We start from the raw sequence: 20,981 nt of genomic DNA on the forward strand, positions 1-20,981 counted from the left end.
CCTGGTGTGACTGTGATCTAAAGTGACTGTGAATAAGTTTGTACCCTCCACCACTGCTGTCAGGTGACTGTGATCCCGACCCACAGATACCACTGGCTTCAGATGGCCACCAGCCAGTGCCAGGCCTTGCCCATTGACCTGAGATATGTCTTCAAGGCACAGATTGTTGATCTGAACTGACAGCTGAGGCTATTGATCTGCATTATGAGCTGAGGTACCTGAGATCTGTGGGCCTGGGCTCAGTCTGGTAATGGTGCTAATATGTATTCTTAAGAATGCAGATTTTGTTTTTGCTTTATAAATATCCTCCCGGAACTTACAAATGACACAGCCCTGCTTGATCCGCGCAATCAAGGAGTCTAGGTCAGGTCAAACCCCAAAAAACTCTACTTCAAATGCAACGCAACTTCAAGGCAGCACAACCACAGTCATTTCCCCCACGACAAACTTCTCATCCGGACTTTCAGCCCTCTTCTCCCCGCGTCCCGCTTCCTTCCCCTAGTGCGCCTGCGCGGAGGCTGGGCGGTGCATCGCCCTTTGTTGTGAGCCCCAGTTTCCCAGGACACCGTGCGGCGCTGAGGTGGGGCTATGCAGATGAGAAACTTGGGGGCGGGGCGGTTGCGGCGGCGTCGGCGGCGGCCGGGGAGGGTCAGTTGGAGGCAGGCGCTTGCTGAGGCAGGAGGAGGGTTCTGGGCCTGCGGCCTGACAGGGACTTAACCCGCGAGATCGGCCCCGCGCGCGCGACCCCACACCCACCCACTCATCCACCTACCCACTCCCTGCGCCGCCTCCTCCCACCCTGAGCAGAGCCGCCGAGGATGATAAACACCCAGGACAGGTAACGGCCCGGCCCAGGCTCCCCGCCCCCATCCTCCTCTCACCGTCTCCAGACGGCCTCCTCCCTGACCAACTAGCCGGTTCCCGCGCCGCCCCCCCCGCTCCCCCCGCAGAGCGCCTTTCGCTCCGCTCTCAGACCCTTTCCGACTTCAGCCACCCCAGTCGGAGCCCCAGTCCCCCCCGGGGCCTCCTTCCGTCCTTCAGCCCCACTCCCGCCAGCCTTGCCCATCCCCCTCCTCCGGGCCTCCTCCAGTAAGGTCCCCACAAACCGGAGCCCAGTCCTCCAATCACGTCCCCATTTTCCTTCAGCTCCGCCACATGGTGCTGAATTCCCCAAAGTGGGTTTTTCCTTCTTACAGATTCTCCAGATTGTTTCCTATCTTCCTCAAATCTTTCCTCCCCCCTCTTTAAGTCACTTAATCCTATCCTTTGAATCCCTTCCCTCAAACTGCACCCTCCAACCAGATCTCTCATCAGTGTGGCTTCCTCCTACCCCCGCCCCTCACCCCAAATCAGGCTCCATCCTTAAGTTCTCGGTTGGACCTACCGTCACCCACCCATCCCCCTTCCAGGCCTCATAGTCTTTACTAGGATGCCCAGCCCTCTTAGTCCTTCACTCCAGCTTCATCTCTCCCTTCCTTCCTCCCTTAACACCCCTTTCCCAATTTTCCTGTCTCCCAACCTCATTCCTTTGATTTCTCCAGCACTTTGGACTTGACCCCTATCTTCCATCCTGTTGCCCTAAATGGGGTTCCCCCAAACACTCTTTTAAATACTCCTGCCCTTTAAACACTGTCAACTGGAACTCATCTTTACTTTCACTCTTCCCATCTTAACTGAACCCCTTCTGTAAATTAGTAGATTACAGAACTCAGCCGACCCTGGTTCCGATTGAAGGCTTACCCTCTTTCCCTACCTCCAGTGCCTCCGTACTCTGGACCCTGGGCCTTTGCAAAGTTTCCTCCCTCAAAACCCGGCCCCTGTTAGTTGGAGAGAAAGGATGCACGTCTTTCTCACGCAGAACCAGTGGTTTTCTAAACTTAAATCGTATATACTTCCCCCTGCTCAAAATAGGGAGGATTCATCGTTTACTTTTCCTCTCCACCTCTCATTCTCCAGGGCAGCCCTTGTCCTCCATCTCCCCCTCAAACACTCCATGTTTCTGCTCCAGACTCTTTAAAACTGTTCCATAATTTCCTGATTCCCCACAAATTTTAACACTGATTGTTTCTACATCAGAACGGCTTCTATTTACAATTCGGGTCTAATTATCTTCCTCCTATTTTCCCGAGACTTGTGCTGCCCCCTCCAAAATGAGTCTGAAGCTCATTAGTTACCCACACTGGCCCCTTTGTCCCCATATTTGGGCTTATGGCCTCTGTTCCTCACTTGGGCCTCACAATTTTGCAAGCAGATCCATTTCTTGCAGATCTTCCTTAAATTGTGCCTTGGTTTGATTAAAACTAGACTTTAGTTTCTCTTATAAACATGGCCTTTCTTACTGCTTTTTTTTACATAGGGTTCTGATTACCACTGAAGGTTCCCTCTCAGATGTGGGCTCCTTTATCACTAAAATGGCCTCTAACCTGCCGTTTCCCACTTCACAGCAAGCACCATCCTTAAACAGTCCAGCTGGGTCTTTGGTTTTTCTTTTTCCTCATTGCTTCTTAACTCTGGCTGCACGTTTGAGAAATCAGTCAACTGGTCCCTGCCTCAACTACCTGCTGGCATAGGGTACGGCCTGGTTATTAGTACATATTTGTAAGGCTCCCTGGCAATTCCCATGTGCAGCCAGGTTCAAGAAACGCTGCCTCTCCACCCCTCCCCACAGAAGACCCTTCCCATCGTTTTCCTTTTGTGGGTGTCAGCCCTTTACTGAAAAGGGCCTTGTCTTCAGGGATTTCCTTAGTTTTCCTGCCCCAGGTACTAACCAGAAATACCCAAGATACCTGCAGCAGCCTTTTAAATTCTCCTACCTTTAGTTACTCAGTTCTCAGCCAATGGCCATTATTTTCAGACTGTTGTCTAGCCCCCACACTTCTGTTTCTTCCCTATATGCAGAAAGAAAATTTATTCCTTATTTCCTGTTTTTTATGGTCTGATTTTACCCGTTTCCCCACCTCCCAAGCCCTCTACCTGCAGTCCCATTCTGCTGTTTTATGTTTATTTCCTGAGACTCTCCATGTCCATTGCCCTCTGCAGTCCTGTCTTTTATTCCATCTTCTCTAACCCAGCCCTTCTGGAGCGGAGAAGGTGGAGGTAGATGTATACCTGGATGGTGCTGGATGCAAAAGGTATTACTCGTGGTAGAAAAGGCTGTGTGTGTTCTGAGGACAGATGGCAGAATGAGGTGCAGGGGTGGAGGGAAGCAGAGGAGCCTATGGGAAAATCTTCTTTTCTGGTCTTTATGTTTGTCTCCACAGTGGGTTTGGAAGGTGGTGTGGTCTCAGCAGGCATTCTTTGGGGTCCTTGGGAGCAGCACCTAAGGGTCTTCACTGACTGCGAGGTTGAGACCTGAGTTTTAGTTTTGGCTTAGCCAGTGCACGTACATGTAAAAAGAGGGGGTTGGATTCACTTAACTTGAGATTCCTTCCCGCTTCCTAAGTGGCAAAACAGGCTTGCTTTTCTCCAGGGCCCTTGCTTAGTGTGTTGGTAATTTGAGGGGCTTGGCTGTGTGACAGGCAGGTGGAGGGAGGAGCCAGTGGCCTGCCAGGGCCTGGGCAGGAGCAAGGCCTTGGCTCAGGCTGCTCCACTTTGGCCTGGGGGTGGGGCGGTGTGTGCAGGGTGTCTGGTTTCTTTGAGTTATGGCAATCCTGTTTCCATAGTATGTTTCCCAGCCTCCTCTGGGCTGCCTCTTAACTTTTCTAAACGAAATCCTCGTAGAGCCTTAACTAGGGATTCTGATAGGAGCCGGATGTTCTTGGTGTTTTGTATCCCCAGAGGGGGGAGCTGGCTGAGTAACTCCCATTGGGTGGGGGATGGGCTTTCCAGCATTCCTGGCTCCAGTGAAATGCTCAAGAGGTGGGGGCTTGGTTTCCTGGAAGAAACAGTTGCAGAGGAGCGGGCAGTATGTTTTGAAAACAGGCTCTTCCTTTCCAGTTTTGTTCTGATTAGTACCTCCAGAATGTCAAAATGCCCAGTCGTGGGGGAAGGAAGAAGACACAAGTACAGGCACTGTTTTTATTCCAGTTTTTGAACGTGAGGTTCAGATCCAAGGAAATCAAGCGTCATGGCCTTTCTCTTCCTGGATTCATTCGTAGGGGCAGGAAGATAGTCTCTGACTAGGTCTGGCTTAGTACCTGTGACAGTACAGTATGTGGAGAAGAGCTCTCCCTGGCTCCAGATCTGTGTTCTAATCAGCCCGTGTCTGACAGGCTTTGAGGAGAAGCATTGCTTCCACAGGTGCTTCTTCTGGGAGTGGAGAGGGCACAGAGTGCACCAGAGCTGCCTTGAGCACCTTCACTGAATGGTTCCCTGGAGAATGGGACTTCAGTCTCTTCCCCCCAAAGAACTTGGTTTTAGTTATTCCTTATTTGTTGGCACTGTGGCTGGTTGGATGTGGGATGGTAGGGAGAGGGAGTTTTCCTGTTGGGTGCCTTCAAGGTCACCCCAGAGAGGAAGAGAGAGAGAGAAACTCCTAAGTATAGTCAGGAATTCCCCCAAATTGGGGGTATGCTTCAGAAAGCAGTGCGAACTAATACTTCTCACTCTGCCAAGAAATCCAAATTTAGCCTCAGAGCTGCTCAGAAACATGAAAAACGGGACTGAGGATTGGGGTAGAGGGATGATGTTACATATGTGCTTTCTTAGGGAAAAATAGTAATCCCATTTTGAAATAGTTTGCAGAACTGATTCAGGTTGGTGCCATGATTTGGAAGGCTGTGAAGCCTAATTGAAAGCTATAGACGAGAAAGGGTCAAGTAGGTGAGTAAGAATTTTGTTACTCGAAATGATCCAAATGGGTAGCTCAGGGTTAGCAGCAGAATAAAATGTTTTGTCTAAGATAAGCCTTAAGAAAATTTCCTAGGCCTTTGATACTATATAAACAATGAAGCGATTCCATCCTGGGAAGAGGCCAGAACTGGGTGATGACTTTATGATAAAAACTAGATGGAGGTACTTAAAATGTAAACTGAAGGTCTGGTTTAAGGCATGATTACCTAGCTGTCCCCCAGCCTCTGACAGCACCTGCAGTTGTGCCCACCTTTGGTGGAAGGTGTGGCAGTGTCATCTGTGTAATTAAGATAAGCAGACCTCAGAGGCACAGATATTCTAGCTGCCACCGGGTGTTTCTGGTGGAGAACCAACCAAAAGCCAGTTTTGATTTCAGTCTGTGATTCAGAGTGGTGATGTCATTTTCTTTATAATCAGGCCTAGCAAGTAGACTCCCTTTGGCACACAGAAGAGCCTCAGTGAATAACTTATGCCTGGCATCCAACCAGCGCCCTTTCTCAAATGGAAAGGGAACTGGCAGCTGGAAGTCAGCCTCTTCCCGCACTCTAGACTGGAGGTGGCCATCACCTCCCGCCTTTCTTCATGTTTCTGTTTAGCCAAGTGTGATTGGCAGCCCTAGATTGGTCCCTCTGCACAGGGGGTGGTCATCAGAGACCTTCCTAGTCTTCAGAGCAGCCTGTGTGTGGAAGCTGGGCACTGTAGTGTTCTAAGAAGCAGGGCCAGAGACAGAAATGGGTCAGGAGAGGATGAAAAGGGAGGAGTGAACCCAGACTGTTTGGGAATATGGTTTTTATGTCTTTTAACTTGATACCACAAAGTGGGTGAAACCAAGGCTGCCTGACCTTCCTCTGTCATGTGATAGAAACTGGGGAGAGAGGGTGCAGACTTAAGCTCACGTCACTGATTCAAGTAAAACGTGATCAAAAGTATATGGAGAATATGAATTCGAGTATTTGTTAGATATAGCTGAATGGAAGTTAGCCACAGAATTAACTTTTATATTAAGTCTCTATGTAATAGGCTACTTGTTTTGAACAAAGTTAATGTAAAAATCAAAACTGACATGGTCAACTGGAAGTGACTTTTGGCAGGAGATCCTTTATCAAGAAATTTGAGGTTACTTTCTTTAAATGGTAAGCACCCTGCAGATTTAAAAACAGGATCTGAATTTTAAAACTTCGATTTACCAGCAGCATTCCCCTGAAATACATCTGCTTCATGCACTGCCCATCTGTAGCCAGTGGATGAAATTACAGCCTGCTAAGGACATTTCAGACAGCAGTCACAGAATGCTTTATGTTGGAGGCAGCAGGATGTGAGGGTAGCACTCATGTATCCTGAGGAGTGTTTCCAAGAGCATGTCCAGTAACAACTGAGCAAATAAAAGGCACTAACAGATTGGCTCCAATCTCCCATCTCTCTTCTGAATTGACTTGGGTACCTGACCCTCATTTCCAGCATGGTGTATTTTTTTCTTCTCCAAGAACAGGAGCATCCAGCTGCACCGGATGTTTGGGTTTGTTCTGATACATTTGATTCTCTTTAATCAGTTGTGATCTTTTCAGCCTCTAGATTGACCTTAAATTAGACTTTTGGTGGTAGAGATGAAACCAGTCCTGCCCCCAGTGGGGTGAGCAGGGTGTGAGGAGAGGCTGGAAAATGAGCATTGGAACCAATAGGAACACAACTAAACTGAATACGTAGTCCAACCAGGTTTGGATCTTGTGACAGGAAGACTTGTGTTTAGAAGCCACTTTCTCTTGTGCTTAAGTTCCTCTAGGATCCTCTTTTCCTGAGGTTGGTGGCATATTTTGCCATAACACCATTTGAGCACTAAAGTTAATCCAACAAGAGGAGGCCACTGTTCTCATGCCCCTTACTTTCTTTAATTACTACATTTGTACCCATCACCCTTCCCGTCTCTGGAGAATTGATGATCAGGTTTTTTGTGAGAAGCAATTTGCCATTTGCAGCAAGTAATAAAACATCCAGCAGGGTGGGCAGTGAAGATGATTATTGTGATCTACTGTCTACTAAGTGTATTAGAAACCCCAGCTGTTTCAGGAACTGGAACTGGATACCTGCATGGGGCTCTGAAACCCCTAACATCCCTACTCACATTCACACTTGCTTTCTGTGTAGACTTTGTGGGGGAGGAGGAAAGAGTTGCCAGGATCTTTGTGTGTGATGGCAGAAGTAAATGATTTGTTACTGTGAAACAGACTGCTTGCATTTACCTGAAGAGGAGTGAGATCAGGACACCAGGCACAGCATGAGCTCATACATTCATGCTGGACACAGGGCAGACCCTAAGGGCTTTTTTTCTAGGAGGACAAAAGGGGGTTCTGGACCTAAAAAGAAGGAAAACCCACCTTTGACTTCTTCATTGGCTTGGCCCCAGTGTTTCTGCCATTTGCATGTGAAAATTAGCTCGCCATAAAGAGGGTGGTTGGAATGAAGGTGAGGAGTTGACTGCGGCTCTCCGTCTAAAGACCTTGGAGGGGCGATTTCTCTGGAAATTGTGACTTCTGGAAGTAGGAGCCTGAAGTTAAGTGAGCCAGCACCAGAATCCCAGATTTGCAAGGGCCTTCCTTGGTGATCTGGTTGTTTGGTGAACCCATGTAGTTCTGGTATAATACAAGGCCGTATCTCATCTGTCGCCCCAGAGGAGGTTTGCCCAGACCTTAGTAATTTCACTGAGCAATACAAGCAAGCCTGCTTTCTCCAGAGGCCTGGAGTAGCCACTAGGGAATGGGAAGGCAAACATAGCATGTGGGATGTGTGTGTGCTTTCGTTTGGGGAAAGGCCCAGCTGTCCTGTTTTTTTCAACCTGGACTCTACTCTGTTCTATCCCTTAACACACTGGAAGGGGGGATTATAAGAACTCAGTGTCCCTCATAGAAAGTAAACCCCATCCTTTGAAAATAGTAGTGTAGTTCTCAGTCATGCCCCTTCTACTATCTCTTGGTGAGGCCAGGAATGGGGGAGGTGAGGATTCCCTGAGACTCTCCGGAGCAGGCAGGGGTGGTGCCTGTGGTTACCACCCTCAGGTGCTGATGCTGCGGTGGGCCCACTGACACTGCCCTGGGAATGGCATCTCCCAGTGAAGTTCCCGAGTATAATTTTAGACCCCTGTTGAAATCCTTGAAGACAGAGGAGCTGTGCTAGAGCAGTGATGGGTTTGGACTTCCCAACTCAGCTGTAATGCTTATGCAGGTCTGTTTGTACTGAGGGCCTCAGTGGGCAGCCCCTTGGTTGCCATTGCCAGGTTAGGTGTGAGTTCAGTCCTGTTTCAGAGCCTCCATGAAAAACCCCAGTCTGGTGTGCAGTGCCATATAAAGCAAAGGACAGGATGAAGAATAGCGCCTCACATTATTTTACGACTGATTTTTTTGGGGGGGGAGCCTTGATTTATAGTATTTGCTGATTTCTGGGGTGAAAACACTTCTGGAGCTGATGCAGGTTGCCAACATGGTACCCTTCAGCACCCAGTGGGGAAGAGACGTGCGCTGCTGGGCGAGGCGTGGTGCGCGCATGCACAGATGGGTTCCTCTTTCATTGCTTCACTTGCCCCTGGCCTGTGGAGTCAGCCTAAGGAGCTGTTACACTGGATTCAAAGTGGGCAGTGGGGCAGACCTGGAACCCTCTTGGATCCACCTGAAAATTATGGTGGCCGGTCAGGGCACGTATCTGGAGATGATTATTGGCTTTCAGCATGTTTGTCTCCTCCCAGCAACCCCCCCAGTCCTTGAGTGTCCATTCTGACCATGTCGACATTTTGCCTAAACTCCCATGCTCAGGTCATATTCGAGCAAAGAAGGGCAAGGAAGCCCATTCCACCATTTGGTGGCACACCAGGACAAACTGGAGATAGCATAGTGCCTTGTACTACAGTGCGCTTCCTTTCTGGGAGCCAGGTCCCTGGATTGAATTCAGTTCTTTACCCTAGATGGATCTGGGTAAGCGATTCTGTCAAGTTATTCCTGTTTCAGGGAGGAGGCCAGATTTGGAAAAGTAGCCTTGGGAACTCCTCAGGGACAGGTTGCCCAGCCCACGTGACTTCCCGAGGCCTGTAGGCCTCTGCAGCCTGAAGTCATCGTGTAGGCTTTGTGGGTTTGCCCGTAGGTGGTTGCGACATTGCTGGGGCAGGGAACCGGGCTGTTGGAGGGTACAGGGCTCTGGGCCTAGCAGGCAGGCCTGGGTCTGGCTCCTCCCAAGGGCTGCCAGCACCGAAGAGATTTGTTTGTTGTTTGATGGTCCTTCTCTGCCCAGATACTCGGCTGGACTCCCTAAGCCCTTCTGGGACTGCCTGTGCTTCTGCAGGGTGGTGGGCTTCTGTCCTTTAAGAGCAGAGGTGGTTCTGAAAGCTACAGCTGAAAAGACTGGCCCAGTGGTGGAGCCTTAGAGCACTTGTTTAAGGAGAGCCAGGGCTGGGATGGGATAAAGAATTAAATATTCAAGTGTTGGTGTTTACACTCTCACCTTCTCTGTCTCTTGCAGTAGTATTTTGCCTTTGAGTAACTGTCCCCAGCTCCAGTGCTGCAGGCACATTGTTCCAGGGCCTCTGTGGTGCTCCTGATGCCCCTCACCCACTGTCGAAGATCCCCGGTGGGCGAGGGGGCAGCAGGGATCCTTCTCTCTCAGCTCTAATATATAAGGTAAGGACGACTCTGGGGCAGAGCCTTCTCAGACCCTTTAAGGCGTTCACCCCTTAGTCCCAGAAGGGACTCATAAGAAGGATGTGCCAAGCACCCCCATCTCATGATGAGTTTAGGGTGAGAGAGAGCCCTTACTCCCAGTTCTCTGAGAAATACCAAGGGTAGTTTTCCCATTGTCCTCGTCCTTTGGCACCCTGACTTTTATCCCTTACCAGCCTGACTGGGGAGGTTGGGGGGGAGGTAGGAAGGCGAGGGGGCCTTGCATCTCCATCACCTGGTTGCATATAGCACAGCCCAGGGGTGGGCTTTAGAGAATGCTGAGAATCTGCCTGGGAGTGATCTGGGCTGGGGCAGCCTTTGCTGGCTTTCAACTTCCTGTGATTGAGGCCTAGAAGTTGGTTTAGCTTCTTCCTAAGACTGGCATTGAAGGGTAGCAGGGCAGCTGAGCTCTGGGCTCTCGAGGTTGTGGCCAGGAGATACAACATGGACCCAGCAGTTGACCTGAAAGCAGGCTTTGGTTGACCTGGGCCCCCGCCAAGCCCCACACATATCTTTATTATTTCCAACGTTTCTTTCAGAGGGAAGGGAAAGAGTATGGTGTTGGGACAAGCACAGGCTTTGAGTTAGGGAGACCTGGTTTGAATCTCAGCTGTGCCATTGACTGGCTGTGGAGCCTTGGGTCAGTTGCTTAATTTGTGTGGGTCTCTAGTATCTCAGATTTAAAATGTCGATATTAACTCCTACCTCAAGTGCTTGTGGTGGTTGAAAAGTACTGTGCACAGTATTTGGCATCTAGCGGACACTTGGTAAATATTTCCCATCCCATCACACTGGCTTTTAGTGCCAACCAGTCTTAGTGCCTGATGAGTGATGAATGACACTCGGCCAGCATGCAGCTCTCCATTTTCACTGTGCCCTCTACCCCATGCTACCCTGAGATGGACTGTAGAGGACTCATCACCACCCAGGTTGGGGAGCCTACAGTGTGGCCAGAAGCAGTAGCGGCATGGTCGCTAACTAATCTCCTTCCAGGACGAGAAGCTCACTGTGACCCAGGATCTCCCTGTGAACGATGGAAAGCCTCACATCGTCCACTTCCAGTATGAGGTCACCGAGGTGACAGTCTCTTCCTGGGATGCAGTCCTGTCCAGCCAGAGCCTGTTTGTAGAAATCCCAGATGGAGTATTAGCTGATGGGAGCAAAGAAGGGTAAGGAGCAAGGGCTGGGGAAAGGGAAGGAGCACATGGGGAAAGAGGGCCCTCCCAGAGAAAGGCATGTGCTTACTGGGGAGAACAGGAGCAGGGAGTCTGCATTCTTCCCAGCTCTAGGCCTCCCAAGCAGATGCATTTTGAATTTGAAACATGTTATTTTTAGCCAGTAAAACAGTTCTGCTCTAGGTTATCATTAAAGCAGGTCATTATCACACTCACCAAATCCCTGTCATTAATCACCCCATGTTTCACTCTTCCCAGCAGACTCTAAGCCCTCCTTGAGCCAGTAAACAGTGGTGTGCTCAAAAGGCCAGGAAGCTCTGCGAGCCGGTGGGATTTTACTGGACTGGGCTGGGCCCTCCAAGCCCAGGTGTGGGAGAAACAGTCTTGAGGACGGAATTCTCTTAAGTGGCTCCAGCCTCTTGAGACCCCTTTTGGTGGTGTTGGGTCCAGGAGTTCCTGTCAGTGGCAGGCAGTCATTGTCAAACTCGGCAGCTTTGGAAGGCCCCTGAAAAACTGGCTTCTCTTCTGAGGCCCCATACCATCTTAAAAACCACAGTAGTTAAGCCGGTCAGTGTTCCTTTCAGAGTAGGAATCCCTGTTCCAGGAAAAGATCACGCAACAACATTTTTCTGAGTGTGGCTTATCCTTCTCTGAACCCAGGCTCTTGTGGTCTTGAAATAGGAACCTCCTCCCTGAAGTTTCTCTGTTGATAATGGCGCTGTAAGCCTCAGAAAAGCCTTTTTCGGGAGTAGGTAGGTGGGAAGTCTTGAGAGGGGGTAGTGGGCCTAAGTTTTCTCTCCTTGCAGATTGTTAGCACTGCTAGAGTTCGCTGAAGAGAAGATGAAGGTGAACTGCGTCTTTGTCTGCTTCAAGAAGGGCCGGGAAGACAGAGGTGAGGGGTCAAAGCAGCCTGAGACCTGCTTCCCAGAAAATGGGTTCTGGGGAGGGGGAAAGGGGGTCCTCTGCAGTGGGGTGGGGCCCTTGAGTCTCCTGTACAAAGCCGGGTGGTCATGGGGGGTAGTGCCCGGAGGGTCTTCAGTCAAGGCCTGGCACTCTTTCCGTTTTTATTTGGGTTTTTCCTTGATTTGACCCTACTCTTGTATTTCCCGTAAGAACCCTTTTTACACTCTTCTCTTCTGCAGCTCCACTCCTGAAGACCTTCAGCTTCTTGGGCTTTGAGATTGTTCGTCCAGGCCATCCCTGTGTCCCCTCTCGGCCAGATGTGATGTTCATGGTTTACCCCCTGGACCAGAACTCGTCCGATGAGGACTAATGGTCAGAGGATGCTTTGCCCAAGAGCTACAGAGGGGAAGGAGGGGAAGTCGGGCAGCCCTGAGGCAGAGGTGGGGGCTCCTTGCTGTCTAGGGAAGGGCGCTGAGGGGCTCAGGGTGAGGGTTGCCTGTTGTGTTCTTGGAGTTGACTTGTTGAAATTGTTTTCCATAAAGAACAGTATAAACATATTATTCACACGTAATCACCAATAGTAAATGAAGATGTTTATGAACTGGCATTAGAAGCTTTTAAACTGCGCTGTGTGATGTGTGTAGGGAGGACGCTGCCCACAGGGGAGGGACTGTCCGAGTCCAGGGCAAGGCCCGGAGGGCCTGTGGGCAGCACTGTCAGGCTCAGGCTCCCCGGCTGTGGGGCTTTCTGGTTTTTAAGACTTGTGTATTTCCTCTCCTTGCTTCCTGTCACCCCAGGGGCTCCTGAGTACTGGCTTTTTGACCCCTGCGCAAGCAGTGTCCTTTTGTTTTCTGACACTCCACCTGGGCTTCTCTGTGTGCGTCTGTGTCTGGCCTGGGGAAAGCTGGTCAGACCCCCTCCTTCTGTACAGCTTACTGTTATCCTGGCATTTGGTTAAGCTGGCTTAATCTGTTTAATGTTGTCGGTGCATTTTTAATAGGGGCATTGAAGTTCACTCCCACCACCAGGGCTTTTTTTAGGGTGCCTGGACCTTAAGAAACACTAGCCAAACTCCAATTCTCAGCTCACAGCCAGGAGTTCTCATTCCTGGCGATAGGCCCAGGCCCCAGCATGTCTCCTTCCTAGTATCACAAAGAGCAGAGAGGAAGAGGAATGGCGACTCAGGGCCCGGGGGTGGAGGGGGAATCTTCCTAAGAACTGGATGCCTCTGCCTGGCTGAGTACAGGGCTAACTGCACACCCCTCCCCAGCCCTCTGACAGGCTCTCCACAGTGCCTGAGACCCTCGCCTCACGGAGCCTGGAGGTGGGACTGGGGCTGCGGGAGTGGCCTGCCCTTTTCTGTTTCAAGGAACAGCTGTTCTATGGGGGGAGGAAGGGGGAGAGATCTACTCTGGGTGAGGGGGTGGGGGTGTCAGGGAGGCAAGTGTGTTGTGTTTCTGTGTCAATAAACGGATTTAAAGTTGTGGCTGGTCTGTTCCTTATTTCTGTACCAGGACCAGCTTCCTACCACTCCCGTCTGTAGAATCTGGAGCCTAACCTAGTGGGGCTGTGATGCGCGCTTCTCAGGAGGAAAGTTGCAGTGCGGCAGGGCAGGTGAACGGGCTGAGGTCTCTGGGGCCACGTCACATGCAAAGATGGGGTTGCTAGGAGTCTGGGGCGCACTGCCAGAAGCCGTGTTGGGTGTGCACACAGTAGCTGCGTCCACACACGGGCTGTGTCCCCGGGAGCTAAGCTGTTCTTACGTGGTCCTTTGTATAGGAGTGGTCCTGACGGGTTCTGGCTTTTACATGGAGCTGATGTTCCCATTCCTGGAGGTGTTTGAAGGAAGCAGCAAGCACTTTCCTTAGGAAGATGGTTTTCTCCTCTCAGGGTTCTGAGGCATGGCTGCCATTCTCACACCAGCCTGACCCTGACGAGGGGAAGCCCTCATGTCACCAGAGGGGGCTAGGACACTCGTCGCCTGTGGTTGTCTTTTAATTCCCCAAGGGCTTAGTAGCATTTCTCTCCTCTGTTTTCCTCAGTGAGGTGCGGGGCCTGTTTTTCCACCTCCTGTAGCTTCGGCACACTCACTGTTGAGACGTGGCCGTCTTGACTTTCTCTGGGTCTTTGGCCCATTTTTACATTGTTCTTTCTGAAACTTCCCTGTGTTCTCGCAAGGGGTAAGTCATTAACCTTGGAACCTACCTGGTATTCATTAAAAGAAGTGAGTTCAGCACCTGCACCCTCCACAGTTTGAGGAGGAGGTCTGGGCCTAGAGGAGGGCCTGAAGGTGTCCTCCGCTGAGCAGAAAACCCCTGAGGCAGCATAAAGGCAGTGACTGAAAAACAGTGACACGGCACAGCCATGTGAATGCTGACAGCGGCCAAGTTAGTGTAGGCAGTTTAGATTTCAGATGGTAAAACTCAAACCCAAGGAACTTACAAGACAGGTTGAAGCACCAAGACAACACTCAGTCCTTTATTGTCCCCAAAGCTAGCCGAGTGGACAGGGAATATGCCTGATTCTGCTGCCACCTACTGGTGGGTCCTCTTTAAAACAGCTGGAGTTAGGTCAAATCGGAAACCTAGGTGAGATTTCCCTTCCAAAAAGAAAAGCCTTTGCTGGATAAGACCACCGACAGCAAAGAAATACAGCAGGCACCCAAAATCTGCACTCCAATTAAAAAAGCAACTTAAAGGTAGAGTATTTGGGGGGATGATAGAGAGGGAAGATGTGAAAGGCAAACTAAGTCTAAATTTAAGAACAGGGATATTAAAAACTTTATTCAATAAATACAACAAATAATTTAAAAAATACTTCAGTTCCAGAGCCAATTAAGAAAAGGAAACAGAAGGAGGGGAGGAGAAATCAAGAGGGAGAAGAGGTGCAACAGTGATTTGGTTGGGCTGTTTTAGGATGTACCGCCCTTTGAGATTCTGATCACATGCTCTTGACCCGTAGGTAAACCCTTAGCACCTGTTCTGATGGGGCAGCCACGGAAGCCCACCAACCGGGAATGATTCTCTGGAGGCTGGAGTCTGGGGGGAGTGTCCCACTCATTTTCTAAAAAACCATCTGTTCTAACTCCCAAGCAGGTTGAAATAGTGCAAACGCTTAGGCAGAAAGCTCCTAGCTGCATAGTTTCGCAGGTGAGTGTCCAAAACCAGGGTCTCTGGGAGGTCCCAGAGTACCCAGGGGTCCAAAGCCACTTCGGTGAATGGGATCTAAGGGAAAGGAGGAGAGGCCAGGACACCAGTTAAAGCTCCTGGGTTAGCCAGTGGCCAAGCTGAAAAGCAATGCTGGGCAGGAGAGGACTGCAGGGCAGGTAGTCTGGACACTGGGTTCAACAGCTTGCCATCAGCCAGAGAAGGTGGGGCTGAGGATGCGCATGGAGCAGGAGCAGGAGCAGGAGCAGGACCAGGAAGGCGGGGAAGCTGAGGGAATGGAAAGGTGGGGAGGAAGGAGGAGGAGGCAGCTCAGCAGCAAACTCCAGGAGAAATAACCAGCAGCCCTCACAGATTTGTGATTGTCTCTTAAAAAGATTTATTTTTCTCTTCTTGCCTGAATGTACAAAGGCAAAAAGAGTACAGTTTGTATATATATATATTTATATATATATATAAAAAAACAAGGAACTTGGTAATGTACACTTTACAGAAGGGAAGAATCAGGAAGACTGAAATTAAATCCAACAAAGCAACGCCAATGGAACAAAAGCTATGAACAGCAACACTGCCCCTCCAGCCCGGGCCTCCAGCTCGCCCCAACCTGCTCCCAATGGGGGGCTGAGCACCAAGGCAAGCGGGTGGGCTGGGGCAGGAGGGGCTGGGATGGGACGTGGGAGGGGCACAATCCCAGGAGGGGCCCGTGGCAGAGGATCATCAGAAAGCATCCTGGGAATGCCCTAGTGATAAAACAAGTAACAGAGGCCCAGAGTTATGGGGCCAGCTAGCTGCCCAGTGGAATCTTGGGGGCATCAGAGTAGACAGTGGGATGGCGATAGGATATATGGGAGGATTAGTGACACGGGTGACCTCAAAACCTGTATGCAACTCTTAGCCCTTCTGCGTCTTACCCTCCCACTACTGAGGCCTGGTTGCCCCACCCCCACCTTGGAGCCTGGAGAGAAGAGATTCAAGAATTGCCATTTCATTTCATGGGGTGTGCCCTCTTAACCATTCTGCATGTGGCCTTTGACCTTGATGTACGGAGGGGGTGAGATAAGGAAATGTCATACATGTACACATACATGTACAGATAGGGGAAGGGGATGAAGGGCGGTGATACCTTGAGTGGGGAGGAAGAGGATGTCCATCCTGAGCAGCAGCTCCAGGCCTTGGCTCCCAGGGGCGGGAGGGGGATGGGGGGGTGGCGGGGCTTCGAGAGCCTCGGTCTGGTGATCTGGGGCCTTAGCGGTAAACTTTTCTAGTTTTTGCTCACAGGGAAGGGTGGAGAGGGAGTCCTTGCTGCATGTCTTGTCCCTCTGACCAGGTCATGGGTGCCACAGGTTCCATCACCTGTGTTTCTCCTCCCCATGTACAGAGGCTGGAGGGGGACAGAAAATCCTTCACTGGGCACTCGTCAAGGATCTGTTTCCTCCACTGCTGCTGCTTCATGCTCTTGCAGGGAAGGGAGACTGGACCTGGCAAGGATCTGAGACCAGGAGGGTCAGGGACCAGGGAGAGGTAGTGCCGTCCTACTGTTACTGGCTTCTATCTGCTCTTCGGGGCAGGAGCCAAGAGCCAAATGTTTTTTAAGGGGGAAAAGGAAAAAGAAAAAGCTGTTCCCTTCTGTAGAACCCAGGGCTGCCCTGCTAATACGGATTTCCTCTTCTCTGTGTCACAGAACAAAGTAGAAAGGGCAGGAATGCAGACCATGCCCACCCGATGGGGAAAAATTATTCCAAACGATTTCTTTACAATATGTACAGAGCACGCTGTAAGCCAGCACCACAAATACAAAACACAACAATATTGAAAAAACCAACAGGAAAAGAGACAGGCCCTTGGCTTCACCCCACAGGAGTGTGGGAGGGCATACTCAGGCTGAAATTCAGTCATCTTGGTTGGTGGTGACTCGGGTGAGGTGAGGTGTCCACACCAACTATTCTGCGGATGAAAGGGAAGTCACTGCTAGAGCACTGCCCGCTGAGGCGGCAGGAGGCAGAGGGAAGGAGGGAGTCTGCTTGGGGGCCTGCTAAGAGGCCTGAAACGGCGAGTTTTTTGGATGGGCTCAGAACCCAACTGGAACAAGAACATAAAACCTGGAGGAAAGGTCTATAGGCCAGAGGGGTTCCTCTTGGGCAAAAGAGCCTGAGGCTCTCCACAGGAGGGCTCGGGGGGCCCTTGGAAAGCAGCCCCTGCAGGACATTGTGCTTACTCACTGCCCTCCACCTCCATGCCCCACACTGTCAGTCAAGACCCTGCTTTCACATGGTCGCTTTTGGCACTCTGGTCACAAATACCTCTCTGTAGCCTAGGCTGGTGTCTGTCGGTCTATCTTTCTCTCAATCCAGAAGGTCAAGGACAGGAGAGGAGGAGAACAAAGGGATGATACCTCAAAAGCAAAGAAAGAGCTAAAGCTCCCCATGCCTTGGGGAAGAAGTGACCCCAACAAAGCCACCAAATCATCGTCCATGCCCAGTACTCAGAGCGCAGAGCTTGGACGGGAGACTGCGTTTCTAAGGAGAGCAGAGGGATGCCTGCTGCTTCTCAGCACAGCTCCCACTGAGCGCACTCCGTGGCTCAGAGGAGTGATGGCTTGATGTCTCATGCCAGGGTCTGAGGGACACATAACCTCCCCTGGTCAGTGGTCCCTAAAACAAAAAATCTGTGATACAAGAAACGAGGCTCATATTGGCACACACGGGGTTATAGGCGGAGATGCAAAACCACATACTGTATACAGAGGAACTGGGCTGTATTTGTGGCCCTACATAAGAAGGACACTCACATGGCTGAATGGACAGGACATCTCTTAAGAATTGCCTCTGGGCCTTGCCCTCAGGTGACCGGGCAGAATCCAAGGCTACCCAGGCTGGGGAAAACTGCTTTACCTGCCTGAGTCTCAAGAACCAAGCAGCAGAGAAGAAGAGAGATCAGTGTGGGGCTCCCCCTGGGAAAGGCACCAAGGGGTCAGGAGGGAAGAGAGACAAGGGCAAGTGTTGGCTAAGAAGCAGCAGGACTTAGTGGGGGCACGGGTTCTACTTCACAGACTCCATTCATGCTCCAGCTCCAGCTGACCCCCAGTATCCCTGGGGAGCCCTGTGCTGGTGTGGGGACCCCTGGCCCTCTGCTTGACGGACAGCCCAAGGCCTTGGTGGGGGCGGGTACCTCAATCTTCCTTTCCAGGCTGGGCTCTGAGCATTTAAATGTGCTCATGGGAGAGGGGAGAAGTCTTCACATTTGAAGACCTTGTTTTCACAATTGTAGAGAAAACAGCCCCCAATTTCTTTCCTGAGATTCTCATTCCTCCACGTGCTGCCAATTTGCAGGGCCCAGACCGTCGGGGAGACACAGGGTCTGGTCACGGTGGCAATGATGGTGAGAGGGCATGGCTGCTGTGCTGTCTTCGGACCTTACCCAGGGCTGGGGGGGGCCCTCCCTGGGGGGTGGTGCTCCTCCGGCAGGTGACTCGGGTTTGGGGAACAGAGCAGTGACTTCTCTGGGCTGAGGCCACTTTCCCCTGGTTGCTCCCCGTGCCTTCATCTCCACAGAGGCCACAACAGTCACGACTGTGGCCGAGAGAATAAATATTTTTGCTAAGTACCAGCTCTCCAGCTCCTGAGGAAGAGGGAGGGTGGGGGAGTCCGGGGGCCCGGTGGAGGCGAGATAGCCAAGGGTCTGCCTTCAGTCATGGTGGGAACACGGCAAACAGGATGATCAACACCATTTAACTGATGTCTAAATGGCACCTCCATCACCTCCTTGGGTGAGCCAGTTCCGGCCCGTGAGGCTGACTTTATCCGGGCACTTGGTGTTCTGCAAGGGAAACACGGACAGAGAACCAGGCACTCAGCCGGCTAGCACAATGACCACAAGGTGGCGCTCCAAGAAAACGAACTGTAGGGGAGGCCCGCTACAGGTCTCCATACAGGACAGACGCTCCCCAGGCTCCTCTCAGATGCACGTGGCTTCAGGGAGACGAGTACAGGAAGCCTGGCCCGGGTTCCACCATTTCCAGGTGGCTGACCCCACACAGCCGTCCCTCGCCCAGGCTCCACAGACCCTCTGTGATCCAAACACCAGCTCTCCTTACTTGGTGTGTTGCCCCAAAGTAGGAAGTTACTTACCATTCTCACCTCCGGGGCGGTGGGTACAGCGAGGGAGTTGAGCCTTGCTGGCTGGCAACAATGGCTGTAGAAGAGAGCCCTTCGTGGGCAGGAGGACAGGTTAGTGCCGCATCCCAGCCCCTTTCAGTTAATAAGCACATTGTCTTGATCAGCTGGGTGGGGACTGGGAGGGGTTTCTCCTTACTTAAATTCCCAACTTCACCCAGTTTTGGGGTGCTGACAGAAAAAATATACTTGGTCAGGTGTAGTTACTGGGCATAGATAGGAGGGCTCCATTTTTCAGCTCTTTCTTTCTCTTTGACTGTGGAACACCTGTTCCTTATTCTCCTGAATATGAAGGCCAATTTTCTAGAGTTTGAGAATCCCAAGCTCCAAGAGAGGAAATAAATGTCATGTGCTTTACTGATGGTTTGCAGGAGGCTAGGATTCTGACAGATTGGAAACTCAAAAACCAGAAATACCCCCCAAACTCGCTAGAGGCCCCTTGCTGTGGGCAATGCTACCGGGACGGAGTTAGAGAGAGGCAGTGGGAATGCAGGCTCACCTGCTGCGTAGGGTAGGTTGTACTGTGCCGGGAGCAAGGAGTAGCCCAAGTGGTGGTGGTGGTGGTGTGTGGACATCAGGCGCTGGGAAGGGGAGGTGCGGGGCCGGTCTACACTCCTTTCACTGGTGCCCGCTCCCCCGATGCTGCTGCAGCTGCCACCACCCCCAACCACCCCACAGCCTCCCCGATCTCTCTCCTGAGAAGTTTTATCACTTATCTGGAAAAGAAAGCAGACACAAAAGCACTACTGTGAGCCACACACACAACAGCAAGACACCCAGAGCTCAAATCCTGGCTCTTAAAACATGCAGGATCTGCCTGCCCTGGCTGCTGTGGCTCAGTGGACTGAGGTCCAGCCTGCGAACCGAAAGGTTGCTGGTTTGATTCCTAGTCAGGGCACATGTCTGGGTTATGGGCTGGGTCCCCAGTGGGGCATACAAGAGGCAACCACACATGGATGTTTCGGATGTTTCTCTCCCTCTCTCCCTCCCTCCCTCCCTCTCTCTCTCAAAAAAAAAAAAAAATTAAAAAAACAAAACATGCAGGACCCCTAAGAATCAAGGTGATGCCTGGGGGAGCCAAGGTCAAATCAGCCCAACTGTACTACGGTTAGGACCTGAACTTGCCCACCTTCTGCCAGACCCTGATTCCGGCCCCACTGGCGTTTGCTAACAGCCAATGTAACTGCACCCCCCTTACCGTGGGGGACTTGCTCTTGTAGTGACTGGCGTGCTGCTGCAAGATGTCCAGGGCTTTGGACTCTGAGCTGGATTTACAGCCGACACTGGGGCTGGCTCGTGCCTTGTCGGCATCATCGCCCCCTGAGACCTTGCTGCCATATGGGGAGAAAGAGTAGCTAGAAGGCAGGTAGGAACCTGGGAAAGGAGAAATCAATCGGTCAAAGAGAAACTGCTTTAGTGGGTGTGGCTGGGAGGCCATTAGCTTCCCTAGGCGTAGGGATAGTTTCTTCTACCCAGGTCTTTGGGCTGAGACTAGTAGTTTGTCCTTTCTTTACTGAGCTCTAGAGGCAAAACTGGCTCAGGGATAGTAGGAACATGACTCTCCGTCTCTGGGAATCAATTTCCCTAGAGGCCCAGTCTCCAGGCTTCCCCTTGGGGAGAGGATAATCGGGATGTGCAGTCACAGGGAACAGAGGCAGACGGCCTTGGGCTCAGACCCGACCGCTGAGATTCCCCAGGTGGATGGTCTTGAGCAAATTGTGAGCAAATTAACCACCTTTCTGAGCTTCAGTTTCCTTATTTCTGAAATAAAGATACTGAACCTTATTTCACAGGGTGAGGGGAGGATTAACTGCGGTAATGTCCTTAAATGCCTAGCACAGAGTCTGGCCAGATCAGGCACCCGTCGAATGGAACTATTATTTTTTATAGATGAACAGGGGTAACAGGAGGAAGGAAAACCACAGGGTGAGACAATTTCCTCTGTCTGAAGGCTCACTTGCCTTAGAGTTTGCCAGAACATTCAGGCTATTTAGGCTGCTCTCCTGTAGGAACGTGGCAGCTTTAAAGACCGAAACTCTCTCCCACCCCAGAAGCGTCACACATGGCTCTTGAGGCAAC

The 20,981-nt window shown here is 51.2% G+C and overlaps 2 protein-coding genes across 8 annotated transcripts in view; one reads left to right on the forward strand and one right to left on the reverse strand.

Annotated features, from left to right (window-relative positions):
• The first annotated feature begins 634 nt into the window (after nt 1-634).
• Nucleotides 635-12,980, forward strand: OAZ2 (ornithine decarboxylase antizyme 2). Its single transcript, XM_037155551.2, is given in 7 exon segments — nt 635-838; nt 3,072-3,131; nt 9,292-9,367; nt 9,369-9,449; nt 10,482-10,657; nt 11,470-11,555; nt 11,806-12,980. Coding segments are annotated over 7 exon segments (630 nt in total). The 5' UTR covers nt 635-818; the 3' UTR covers nt 11,937-12,980.
• A 993-nt stretch (nt 12,981-13,973) lies between these two features.
• The window catches only part of ZNF609 (zinc finger protein 609), a 198,590-nt gene continuing 191,582 nt past the window's right edge, over nt 13,974-20,981 (reverse strand). For 3 of the 7 annotated variants that reach the window (XM_053670030.1, XM_037155548.2, XM_037155550.2), the window contains 4 exons: nt 20,101-20,276; nt 19,402-19,618; nt 18,858-18,936; nt 13,975-18,546 (listed from right to left, as the gene is read on the reverse strand). In XM_053670030.1, the coding sequence (XP_053526005.1) occupies nt 18,863-18,936; nt 19,402-19,618; nt 20,101-20,276 (467 nt within the window). In that variant the 3' untranslated portion in view covers nt 13,975-18,546; nt 18,858-18,862. Of the gene's footprint in view, nt 18,547-18,857; nt 18,937-19,401; nt 19,619-20,100; nt 20,277-20,981 lie in introns of all 7 variants that reach the window. The other 4 variants (XR_005083977.2, XM_037155549.2, XM_037155546.2 and 1 more) reach the window with 4 other exon arrangements.

This window comes from Artibeus jamaicensis, unplaced genomic scaffold (genome assembly GCF_021234435.1).
Source record: "Artibeus jamaicensis isolate MK-2021 breed Jamaican fruit bat unplaced genomic scaffold, CSHL_Jam_final contig_548, whole genome shotgun sequence".
In the NCBI taxonomy this organism is placed as follows: domain Eukaryota; kingdom Metazoa; phylum Chordata; class Mammalia; order Chiroptera; family Phyllostomidae; genus Artibeus; species Artibeus jamaicensis.